Raw genomic sequence first — 11,691 nt, 5'->3', positions numbered from 1 at the left:
CTCTGCAGGGAACATACAAGCTGTCACTGATAGAAGGGGACAAGCCCCGGGCAAAGGGCAGAGCTGCCCTGAGTTCTACAGACTGTCACCATGGAGCCTCCCCCAGACCTTATCTTCAGACATCTGGGCTTTTAAATACATTATCTTGATTTTTTAATGCTGGCAACTAAGCAGCATGCAGCCGGCTGTCATTGGCTGGCGGGTGCCGGTGGCTGTCAGTGAACACTTAATGCACCACGTGATGTTCTGGTCCCTTCTGCACGGTGAAGTCACCATGCTGGTCACCACCCCTCCCAAGCCAGGAAACAGATGCACACACAGGCGCGGTCACTTGCACCAGATCTCAATTTAATAAGTGGTATTGGAACACTGACTGCCTGGGTGGCCCTCCCATAAGAAACCAGGAGCTTTCATGCCTTTCTGTGTAAGACTCGGAACCCTGACAGCTGTTTTAGTGAAGTTCCCTGTGCATGGTGAGTATGCATTATCTTCCTTAAACCTCACAGCAGCCCAGTGGAGACCTTATGTTACGGGTCAGGAAGCTCAGTTCAGAGACTTTCCCAAGGTCTCTCAGCCTCTGTTTGGAGGGCTGTGATGGAAACTCAAGTCTGTCGGGCTCCAAAGTCCCAGGTTCTCCCATGTTGTCTGGGTGCTCTCTGAATCCCCCATGTCTTACGGAGGGCCAGACCCAACAGGGCCATCCCCGGGGGCGTGGGGAGGTGGGCGGTGAATGAGTGTCTGGAGCTTGGCTTCTAAGGTTGCTGGGCAGGATTCTGGGGCAGCCTCCTAGCATGGGGCTCAGTCCAGGGTGTTGGGGTGGGCCTGGGTCCGAGCAGCCCCCCAGAGAACCTCACCGGGCTCGGTCCCGCTCGCTTCTCTGGGGTGAGAGGCACTGCCAAATGCCCTTGTGGACCATCTCGCTGCCCAGGGCATAGTTGATGGCATTAATCGTGGGCACTGTTTTGGCAATGAGGGCAGGCACCTGTTGGGACAGAAAAGTTCAGGGAAGAAGCCTCACAGCCTCAGCACCTCTCCCTGGTCCCACTTGGTGACCCCAGTCCCACCCTCACCCCGCACGCCACAGTCACCAGTTATCTGTCCTGGGCTGGATTCTGCAACTCCCAAGGCCTCCTTGACCAGTTGGCAGATGAGGCATGGAAGCACCCCCCTCCCCCCACCCCCTGCCTGAACAGCAGTCTCAACCTTGGTCCCAGAGTGTGTCTGTCCCTGTCCTCTCATGTGAGACAACGTTAAGCAGCAGCCCTGTGTGGCTCCCAAGAGAAACAAATTCCCAGGGCGGTATGAGCATTCTAAGGAAAAAGGAAAAGACTACCAGGAGGCCAGAAAGCAGGAAAGAGAGATGGTGCAAGACAGAGAGACACAGAGATGGAGAGAGTTCTAACTCTGGGTCCGGGAGGGCTCCGTACCATCTGCAGCTTGGGAGAGATGGAGCTCACATCCACGATCGCTGCAGAGAGATACAGGAGGGCATAGGGGCCCCAGCCGAACAGCAGTGTCCTGGCCGGCAGAGTGGTGTTCACCTGCGGAGAGATGGTCACGGGAGAGAGGCGCTGACTTGCTCTAGCTGGGTGCAGCCCCCCACGGGGAGGGACCGGGTGGGCACTCAGCAGGGCGGGGCAGTGTGACCCAGCTGTGGGAAGGCGCTGAGCTTGCAGAGGAGCTTGGGGCCAGATGGACCTCTCTGGCAGGTAAGCTGTGTGACCCTAAACCTGTCATTTAACCTCACTTGACTTCAGTTGTCTTGTTTGCAAAAATGGTTTGATAATGCTTCACTTACCTGGAGGCAGGGACTAGGGGTTGGATAATGAGCTCCCTTCCTGGTCCACGCTCTTTCTGAGGAACTCTGGGCTCCATGAAGTGTGGCTGGGTGAGCGAGGCTCCCCAGGCTGAGCTGCCTTCACAGCTCAGTCCCAGAACCCGCTCGCCATCAGCCTGCGGCGGCTGCAGCCACTTAGTGGATCTACCTGTCCCCGGTTCAAAGCGGCTTTGCAAGGTGTGAGACAACCCGGGGAGCGAGCCCTGTAGTACAGCCGCTGGCCACAGGGAGGCGTACGACTTGCGATCTATTCTCAGGATGGAAGCTGCGGTTCCGGCTTCCCCCGCACATTCAGATGTTAAAATGCTGCAGCTGGAAATCAGTGCCTATTTTCTCTTTGCGTCTCCCTTTAACGAAGAAGGTGACTTAAGTTGGAAGAGGGCACATTTCTTTCATGAAATAAAAATATGTTCGTTGGGAGACATTTATTCTCTTGAATTGCCCATCCCTCATTCCAAAAGAAAAGAAAAGAAAAGAACAAAGAAAAGAAAAAAGAAAAATGTGCTTCGCAGAGGCCGGAGGAGCACTGAGGCCTCAGCACCTCCGGAGACCGGCCTGCCCTTGACCGAGGTCTCCCTGGCCCATGCGCCGCGACCTCTGCTGATGCTTCGGGAACTGATGGTTTCACGACAGGCCGGGGAGGGGAAAAAAAGCACACCGGTGTGGCAGCCCTGTCTCCTGGCCGATTGAATTTCCAGTAAACGTGGCGACTTTGGGCACCCAGGTAGTGCTTGGGCGGGCAGCGCGGAGGACAGCCCGGAGGCGGTGAGGGGCGGGGGAGCAGGAGCCCAGAGCCACGCGTGATTCCTGTCTCGGCCCAGCTCTGGGCCTCCCGCTTACTCTGAGCAACCTGGATCTCCGGCTAAAATCGATTTGTGCAGTCCTTTTCCAATTCACAAGGAAAAAAAAAATAATGTGGCAGATTAAGTGTCTCAACAAAGATTAAATGTTTCTTTTATGCACTATGACCACTTGGGTCATGGAGTCCCAGGCCTGGGTTTGATGCAGTTCTGTTATTACTAGCTTCCAGGCTTGTAGCTAGTTACTTAACAAGCCGTTATTATAGCCTCAATTTTCTAGCCTGTGGCAAAGTGATAACAAAACCTTCTTTAGAGAGTAGTTGCAAAGATGGAATGTCATCATACACAGAAAAGTAGCATTAGTATCTGATTTTTTTTTCTTTGAAACTTGTGTGCTTGTTATGGCTCATCAGCTAGAGACTGTCGAGGGGACAAAAGAAAATTGTGGAAAGGGACTAATAATGCAGAAATTCAGGAACGGCCAGGAGGGCTTTTTTTTTGAAGGATTGTTTTTCTTGGACAAATATGCTTGCAGGTGTGATTTTATGTTCTGGAAAACAGTCTGTGATTAAACAAAACATCTTGGAGCAATTTAAAAGAAATATTTGAAAAGTATGTCATTTTGTGCCTACCCCCAAGTCCTTGGGAAGAATGAAATGTGACAGCATGAATGGGGTCTGGCAGGGTGCCCTGACTCTCACGGTTCTGAGGTCTGGTAAGTCTGAGCAGTCCTGACCCTTCCTCCCGGATCTTGGCAATGCCCAGCAATGGGGAGGGGACATTCCTGACCCAACAGCCCAAGCTCTGTGAATGTCGAATTTTTTCCTGATCACTGAAAACACAGAAAACCCCTAACAACTGTCTCTCACATCAGTCATGTTCCTTGAGAGGGACAGGAGGATTTCTTCCTCTCTGGCACTGATCCTCACCTGGAGGTGGCCCGTCTTCCTGAGTTTCTGCTCCATGAGCTGATATGATATGACTGTGATGAAGAGAGGCAGGAAGAAGTTGAAAAAGGCCATGGTGAAGAGGAAACTGATGAAGTTTCTGCAGGCAGAGGGGGTAGAGGAGTCAGGGTCATCTCTGGGGATGGGGGGAGGTCAGCTGCCCTTGAAGGAGTATTAGCCTTCGCCCTAGACAGCCACATGTGAGGAACTGTTCTCATCAGACAAAAGCTCTGAGTGCGGTCGCCCCAGGGTCCCACACAGACTCCCCTTAGAGACAGGGAGCCACTAGGTCCTTCTTGAACTTGCCTTTAAGAGCCAGAGGGCTGAGATGAGGGGGAGTCCTCCTTCAACTTCCTGTTGGGCAGTTCAGGTACTCAGGCCTGCTTTCTGTATATGCCCCGAGCATGGAGAATAGGACACTTCAGTTTGGAAAACACATTTACCAAGTGGAAGATAGGTCAATGGACCAAGAGGAAGGATCATTCAAGGAATGATCCTGGCACAGGGACTTGAAAGGGGTCTGGAGATGACAAAGAGACTGGACAGTGTCACTGAAGAAATCACTGAAAGGACCACAGGAGAGTCTGGGGTTCCAGGAATGGTCATGGGAAAGTGGGAGGGCTGATCAGGAACAGGTGGGAGTCCCAGGAAGGTAGACTCCCATTCTGTGAAGGGAAGACTGTGTTACCTTGGTGCTGCCCAGTAGGGAGGGGTAGGAGGGAAGGCTGCCAGAGAACTGGACACTGGCTGGGAGGACACCTGTAGGGAGTGCCCTGGAAGGACAATTGTACCAGACTTGGGGTCTCAAGCAGGTTTCACCTGGAAAGCCTGTCATCAGGGGCAGATAGGTCATGAGTAGACTTGTAAAGCAGATGAATGCAACATGGCTCTAGTAGAAGAAAGAGTGGGGCTGGAGCCTATGCAGCTCCTCCCCAAGATGTCCCCTAAAGGGTCTCTCTAGGCCCTGGTGTCTCCAGAGCCACATGGATGGGGCAGTACTGGACACATGCTCCATGACGGTGGGGGCCATCATGCATCAATCTTGTCTCTCTAGGGCTTGGCCCAGGGGTTGGCTCACAGCAGGTGCTCAGGAAACTCAAGAACTAAACTCTATGCCAAGGAGGTCCCTCCCAATGCAAAGACCTTAACATTCTTTGTACTGAACAAAGGACACAACTCCCTTAAGAAACTTATCAAGTCAGAGCTGAAACAGCCTGGCTGCACTGAAGATGGCAAAGGGGTCATGGGGCTCAGTGACTGCTGACTGTGACTCAGTGACTCACACAGGCCAACAGCTCACTGGGTAATACTCCTTTTGGGGCACAACTTTATATTTGTTATTATTTAATTATTTGCATCACATGCCCATCACTTGTCCGGCTTGCAGAACGGGCTTTCCCTAGTCCCACTGTCCGCTTGCAAGTGGGTATCATGACCAAAGAATTGAGATTATCTGGCACATGTTGACATTTCCCCATGTGGATTTTCAGCTGTGACACTGTTGTTGTAAGAACTCAAAGCAAAGATTCCCAAGGAAGGGAGCCTTGAAGCTGCTCCTCCCACCTCACCTGTCCCCCCGGGAGTAATCCAGGGTGCAACACGTTCCCAGAGGCTCGTAGTCATAGTGGCCCCAGCCCAGGAGGGGCAGTGCTGCCCAGAAGGCAGAAGACAGCCACACGCAGATCACCAAGGAGATGGCCATGTCCCATGCCAGTTGGCTGCCTGCATGGGAGAGAGGAGGAGGAGGAGGGTGGAGAGGAGGTACTTGCTTGGTGGCGTGCCAAAGAATGGACTTCATGGTCACACAGAATGTTCCTAAATCCTGGCTCTGATGCTCCTAGCTTAGTGCCTCGGGCAAGTTGAAAGTTTCTCTGAGCCTCTATTTTCTCCTCCAGGTCTCAAAGGATGGTTATGAAGAATAAAAGAGATAATGGGTGGCGAATGTCTCCTGGGAGACATTCTATACCACCTTCTTTAGAGCACAGAGGAGGGAGCAGCAAAAAAAAAAGGTATGCCTCCCCAAGTCAACTAGGGAAGAAACATGGGCAGTGCAGTTCAGGTAAGGGTCACACGGAGGGAGGCAGAAGTCTGGACTTACCACAGTCCTTGGCTGTGGCTCAGACACAGGCCACTGTCCCGCTTCCAGGATACCTTCTGAGGAACTGGGGTGCCATCTCAGTGCTGATGGCAGGGGCTTGGTCCCAACATCATTTTTTCACGTGACCAGTCCCACTGACCTGACCTTCTCCATGTTCCCTCCTCCCACACCTCTCTCTGTAGCAGCCTCCTCCAGCTCTTCCCTATCCGGTGGTTCCTCCTGGTCCTGGCTTCAGAAAGCTTTTCCCTTGCACCTCATCTGTCTGTGGTTTATTTGTCATGTTCTTTTGTGGACAAGGCCCCAGGGCAGAGGGCAGGTCTCCAAGTGGGGTTTGATCCACAAAGAAGAGCAGATCTATACCTTCCCGCATCTGGACACTGCTTCCCGGACAACAGCCCTGGAGGCAGTTTGCTTGAATGTGTCCTCCTGCTATGGACTCAGTGTTTAAGCCTTGACCAAACTCCTGTGTGGAAGCCCTCCCCCTCCCTGCCCTCCCCATGTGATGGCATTCCAGGAGAGAATCTTTGGGAAGTAATTAGGTCACAAGGGTGGAACTCCCATGATTTGATTAGTGCCCTTATGTGAGAAGATACAAGAGAGATGATCTTGGGGTGCCTGGGTGGCTCAGTTGGTTAAAGCCTCTGTCTTCAGCTCAAGTCATGATCTCAGGGTCCTGGGATCGAGCGGGGAGCTTGCTTCCCCCTCTCTCTCTGCCTGCCTCTCTGCCTACTTGTGATCTCTGTGAAACAAATAAATAAAATCTTTTAAAAAAAGAGATGATCTCTCTTCTCCATGAGGTGACACAGCAGGAAGGCAGCTGTCCGCAAACCTGGAAGATGCCAGAAGCCAGCCATGCTGGAACCCTGATCTCAGACTTCCAGCACCGAGAAACTAGGAGAAATCCATCTCTGTTGTTTCAGCATCCACGTATGGTATTTTGTTATGGCGGCCCAAACTGATGGAGACACCCCTCCCCCTGACTGGGACACAATGATTAATAGTTACCATAACTGATGTATTGCTCTTTTGGCTTTGGAAACAGATGACCACGGTGATATGTCCAGGGTCATCCAGTATGGAGTGGATAAGCTCAGACACCCACCTTCCCCCTCCCCTGCTTTCATATTGTTCCACGGTACCCTCCAGCTTAGGAGAGGCTTTGCTCTAGGCTCCAGAATAGGGATCAACTGCTCTATACTGAGGGAGAGAAGTGTGTTGCTGTCCGAGGAGGTGTGCATTGTGTATGTGCATGTGTGTGAGTGTGTATGTGTGTATATGTGTGCATACAGTGTTCCGAGGGAGACTTGGGGGCCAGACTGGGATAGGAGCAGCAGGAGAGGAGCTCTGAGGTCAGGTGGGGCAAGTGAGACTCACCTGCCTCTAGAAATGATAATCTTATCATTTCTATCAACTTTCTGGCCTGGGGAGAGGTATGTGACTTTGTCGAGGGTGGGGTGGGGTGGGCTGTGTTTGTTGGGGGGATGGCGGGGTGAGAGCAGAACTTCAGATTCCAAAGGGGCCTTGCCCAGGGCTTCAGGCCATGCTGGCCACAGCCACCACAGCAGGCTCCATGCCAAGAAAGCCACAGGTTGGGATGTGGAGCCCAGGAAACAAAAGTAGTGAGTGACGTGGGAGGCATCCCGGCCATGCCCAGTGCCTGCTCTGCCTCTCCTAGCTGGGTGACCTTGGGGAAGGGCTTAACTTCTCTGAGCCCCCACTTCCCAGGCTGCAAGTTGGGGTTTGTGATAAGGGTTAGCAGACTCACAGCTCCCTGAGGTCTGTTCACATATCCCTGGTGGGGAGCAGGATTCTAGACAGCCAATGGGTGAACATGTTTTTAAATTTTAATGTGTACTAAAATTGCAAGGACATTAAAGTTGTGATTTCAGAGACATTGTTTAGGATGAGACTAGAGCAGGTGTTTGTGTTTTTTTAAATGAATAGCTTTTAAGAAAAAAAATCAAGTAAATAACAGAGCAGGTGGTACTGTGACATAGCCAGTTATGAAGGTGGTATTTGACAGTGCAGCTTGGGAGATCTGGGGCTGCGCTGGTCTTCATGAAGCCCTGAGATGGTGGAGGCCCCACGGAAGTGTGAGGTGCAGGGATACACACCCACTACACACACACACACACACACACACACACACACACATAGTCTCTCTGCCCCCCAATGGGGCCCGTCTGCAAGGCCATTTCTGTATCTATGACCTTAGTTGATTTTCAGAATAAAACTGGGAGGTTGCTTATAAAACTCTGCTCTTAGAGGAGACAGAGGTTCAGAGAGGACTCCTGATTTGCCTGATGCTGCATTGACATTCCAGCATGGGCCTGGGGCACCTTTCCTGTCCGCTCTCCCTGCCTCCTTCCTTTCCACATACTTACAGACACTCAGGCCCACCTAGTCTCCCCTGGACTGGGAAACACAGAGCAGACCTTTGTCCTGATCACCCTCACCGCACAGACATCCCTCCCTCTGGGAGCATCAAGACTTACGCATGCAGTAGTGGTGATAGCGCCCCCAGGCGACAGCCGCGGTGCTGCAGATGCTGGCCAGCGCTGTCAGAAAGCCCTGGAAACCGTGAGCCTGGCAGCCATCGGAGCCATAGGGCCAGCTCCTGTGGGAGACACCGGGGCCGGCGACCCCTTCCCTCTGTCCCTGCCCTTCTCCCACACCTGCCCCTCAGGAGCTTGGAGGGCACCCTCCTGAATGTTGGCCCGGGTCCCCAGAAGAGGGCTTCATTGTCTGTTTTTCCTACAGGGAAACAGGGGCCCTAGAGGTCAAGTCCCTGGGCTGATCAAGTGAAGCCCAATGCAAACTTCCTGGGCGCAGTGTCCTTCTCTGCAGCTCAGACCAAAGGGTCTTTCTGTGTGGTCAGAAGCCTTCGGCAAAGGAAATGGGACATTCCGGGAAGAGAGCCCATGCCTTTGTGCTACCGAGAGGAAAAATTTAGGCTCAGAGAAGAAGAGGTACTGAGCCAAGGTTAGACAGCAGATGAAGGCAAGGTCAGAGGGGAGACCCCCAGGGCTCCCCGCTCTCAGCCCCAAGGGCCAAGCAAGTGTAAAAACTTCTACTGCCTCCTCCCGGAACCTGGAAGGGGCAGGAGGAGATCAGGACAGGAAATCCTCACGGATCCCGACCCCACAGACTGGTCAGCCCTGAGCACACACACTCAGGTGGGCTCCAGCCTTCATTTGAGTGCCTGGAACCGGAGCAGGTTTACTTAAGAAAACAATTTGTAAACACCCAACACTGTCTTGAAAGATCTTGGTTTGCACCTAAGGAGGTTTTAGACACTTGTGTTTGTAAAAGCAACTGCATTTTGACATCTGTTGGGCTTCTTGTGTGCCACACATCATTTTCACTTATTTCCACCTAATATCAAGTGAATACTTCCAGCCACCCTATGAGCTGGAGAATAATATTCAACTTACGGCAGAAACCAAGAGATAGCCAGCACTCACATCGAGGCAGCCTGTTTGCGGAGCCTGTGCCCTTCATCCCTATAGTCTGCCAGGTCTGTGGGTGGTTTTGAGCAACTCCTGTGCTCCAGAAATCAGCCGTGGGTCTTCAGGGATAGTGTGGAATTCGGATTTAGCCTTGTACTGCCTGCCCACCTGGTCCCCTACGGTTTTCTATAGGAGGGGAAAATGCCTCTGGCTTGGCTGCCCGGTGCCCAGTGCCCAGCGGTCAGGCCCCAGGGGGTGGGGGGAGCTAGTACCGGCGGAGGCTGGCTGTGGCTGCAACGAGGGCGTTCAGGCTGATCCCAGAGTCTGCCAGAGCCAGGCTCAGCACCAGCAGGTGGGTAGGGGTCCGCAGCTCTGGCATCTTGCAGAAAGAGAGGATGGTGAGACTATTGAGGCAGAGGCCGGTGAGCGCTAGAAAGAAGGGGGTGGCAGGTGTCAGGGCTGGAGAGGCTGACTGGGGTCAGAACCAAGGGTCTGGGGTGGACAGAGCCTCAGCCTCCTGCCCCTTCATGCTCAGCAACCTTGTCGGTGCAGCTCGTCAAAGATATCTGAGAAGCGCTGGCTCTCAGATACCATCGGCCATAAGACGCATATCCTGCCTCCTCCTGACTCAAAACTAAGGAAGAAAGCAATAAGGTGCAGTGTGGTTCATGCGGGAATAGCCTCAGTCACTCACAGCTGCTGACACTTATCTGCACAGGGGACCGAGAACTTTCTTCGGGTCCTCCTGCTCAGTGTTCACCTGGATACTGTCCTCTCCATGTGCAGCTGGGAAACAGGCTTAGAGTGACTAGTTGGCTTGCCCTAAGCACACAGCTGGTGAGTGTGGCAGAGCTGGGACTAAGACTCACATCTGTTTAATTCCAAAATGCCACTCCGAGGGCCATTCAGCAACATTAGGGAGAGCCGGGAGAAGGGTCTGAGTTTTGAGCTGGGGTCTGCCTGAGACAGCAGCCGGTGAGGTGGGCTGGAGGGGGCAACCTTAGGCAGCAGGCAGACCAGACCTGGAGCTCTCACTTGCTGCTCCTTTAGGTCTCTGAACCCTGGCTTCCCCATCGAAAGGGAGGAATGTTTACTGGGAGGACAGGGTGTGGAAGAGCATTCAAGACAAGGGGAACAGCATGTGCAGAGACTTAAAGTGGTAAAGTTTCAAGGTATGACTGAGGACTGAGAGGGTTGCTGGATTGTAGGGTTCCTAGAAGAGAGGAAGAGGGGCAGGGCCCCCAGACAATGGTGTCCAGGGCCTTCGGGACGAGCCTAGTGGCTGCCACTCCCTCCCCAATGCCAGTTCTCCTTGGGGGAGGAAATAGGTTGACAATCTCTCTGGTTCAGATGTGAACAAGGGCTGCATTCCTGATTAACAGTTGTGAACTGACCCAGCACCAGGTCTCCAGGGTCAACTCTGGCCTTGAGGAGCATTTGAGGGATTCTGGGCTAAGATGGGCCCCTCAGGAAGTTAGGCAGCCCCTGGAATGGAAATGCTTAGAGCTGGGGAATGGAGATGACGGGAGCAATGTGGAGATGGAAAGGATGGGAGCAAAAGAGATTAAATCCTGAGTGTCTGTCGAGGCTAGACCTTCGCACCCATGACCCCTCCTAACCTTCAAGATCACCCACGTGGGGTCCAAGAACCTGGCTGACTTGGTTATAGTCATGTGGAGAGCAAGTGACAGAGCTGTCTGTCTCCAGAGCCTGCCAGAGACCTGAGCTTACATGAGATTCTTAGCAGGATTTTCAGGGAGTAGGTTAAACTTTAACTCAGCTGGGGGGACAAGAAAAGGCCTGAGCCTGGTTCTTGCTTATGTTCTGGGCAGACTCTGAGCCCTGCTGCTTTCTCTCAGCTCCCAGCCTGCATTCCACAGGTGCACCCATCAGAAGCACCATGGGTGTAGGTGTAGGGTTTGGGTGTAGGGTTTGGGGACAGAGGAGTAGGGTTTGGGGACCTCTGCTTGTCAGCTCCATAGCTGTGGCCTGAATCTGGGAGCCCACTGGGTCCCCGCTCCACCCAGGCCGTTCCTTGCTCACCTTCTACCAGCAGCACCGTCCCCACAGCCAACACCTCCAGCTCCCCGAAGCCGGTGGGCAGGGACCCAGGTTCTGCCATGCTGGGCCCTGTCCCTGCCGCCCAGCTCCTCTCGGGCTCTCTAAGCCAGGCCCCACCTTTTAAAGGGCCATTCCACGTGCAGGCACATGCAGGTGATTATGCTAGGCCTTGGGCTCCTTCTTGCTGCCCTTGCCCTAAACTGTGCTTTTGGCCCAAGTAGAAGGAACACATTCATCAGTTGGACAGTGCAGCCTTTGTGAAGCTGGAATGGACCCCTTTTTCATTCATTTCAGCCCAATCGGGTAGGATTAAGTTCCCAGAATCCAAATGGTTTGTGGCTGAGAGCCAAATTAGAAAAGAGTTGCATAACCAAGGGAGGGGTGGGGAGCAGAAAGAGGGATTTGAGCGGCAGCTCTCCCTGAGAATTGGTTCTGGGCCAACCCTTCCCCGGCATGTGTGTCCTCACAAATGAAGGGTAAAGGATAATTGGCAAGCCAG

General features: G+C 53.1%; 1 protein-coding gene across 1 annotated transcript; it reads right to left on the bottom strand.

Moving 5' to 3' along the window:
- Window positions 1-336: 336 nt before the first annotated feature.
- Window positions 337-11,286, bottom strand: RGR (retinal G protein coupled receptor). Its single transcript, XM_047703545.1, has 7 exons — window positions 11,175-11,286; window positions 9,404-9,560; window positions 8,178-8,299; window positions 5,153-5,306; window positions 3,567-3,684; window positions 1,428-1,541; window positions 337-982 (listed from the first exon to the last, which is right to left on the bottom strand). Exons 1-7 carry the CDS (start codon window positions 11,251-11,253, stop codon window positions 851-853), a joined length of 876 nt encoding a protein of 291 aa, XP_047559501.1. The 5' UTR covers window positions 11,254-11,286; the 3' UTR covers window positions 337-850.
- Between the last annotated feature and the right edge of the window lie 405 nt (window positions 11,287-11,691).

This window comes from Lutra lutra, chromosome 14, assembly GCF_902655055.1.
Source record: "Lutra lutra chromosome 14, mLutLut1.2, whole genome shotgun sequence".
NCBI lineage: Eukaryota > Metazoa > Chordata > Mammalia > Carnivora > Mustelidae > Lutra > Lutra lutra.
Note: the sequence above shows the minus strand (reverse complement) of the source record. Positions and strands in the feature narration are given on the sequence as shown.

Coding starts and splice junctions, on each gene's coding strand:
- RGR (XM_047703545.1), bottom strand. CDS start 11,253: ATGGCAGAACCTGGGTCCCTGCCCACCGGCTTCGGGGAGCTGGAGGTG. Junction 9,561..11,174: donor GACGGTGCTGCTGGTAGAAG/GTGAGCAAGGAA, acceptor CCTTCTTTCTAG/CGCTCACCGGCCTCTGCCTC. Junction 8,300..9,403: donor GCCACAGCCAGCCTCCGCCG/GTACTAGCTCCC, acceptor TGTCTCCCACAG/GAGCTGGCCCTATGGCTCCG.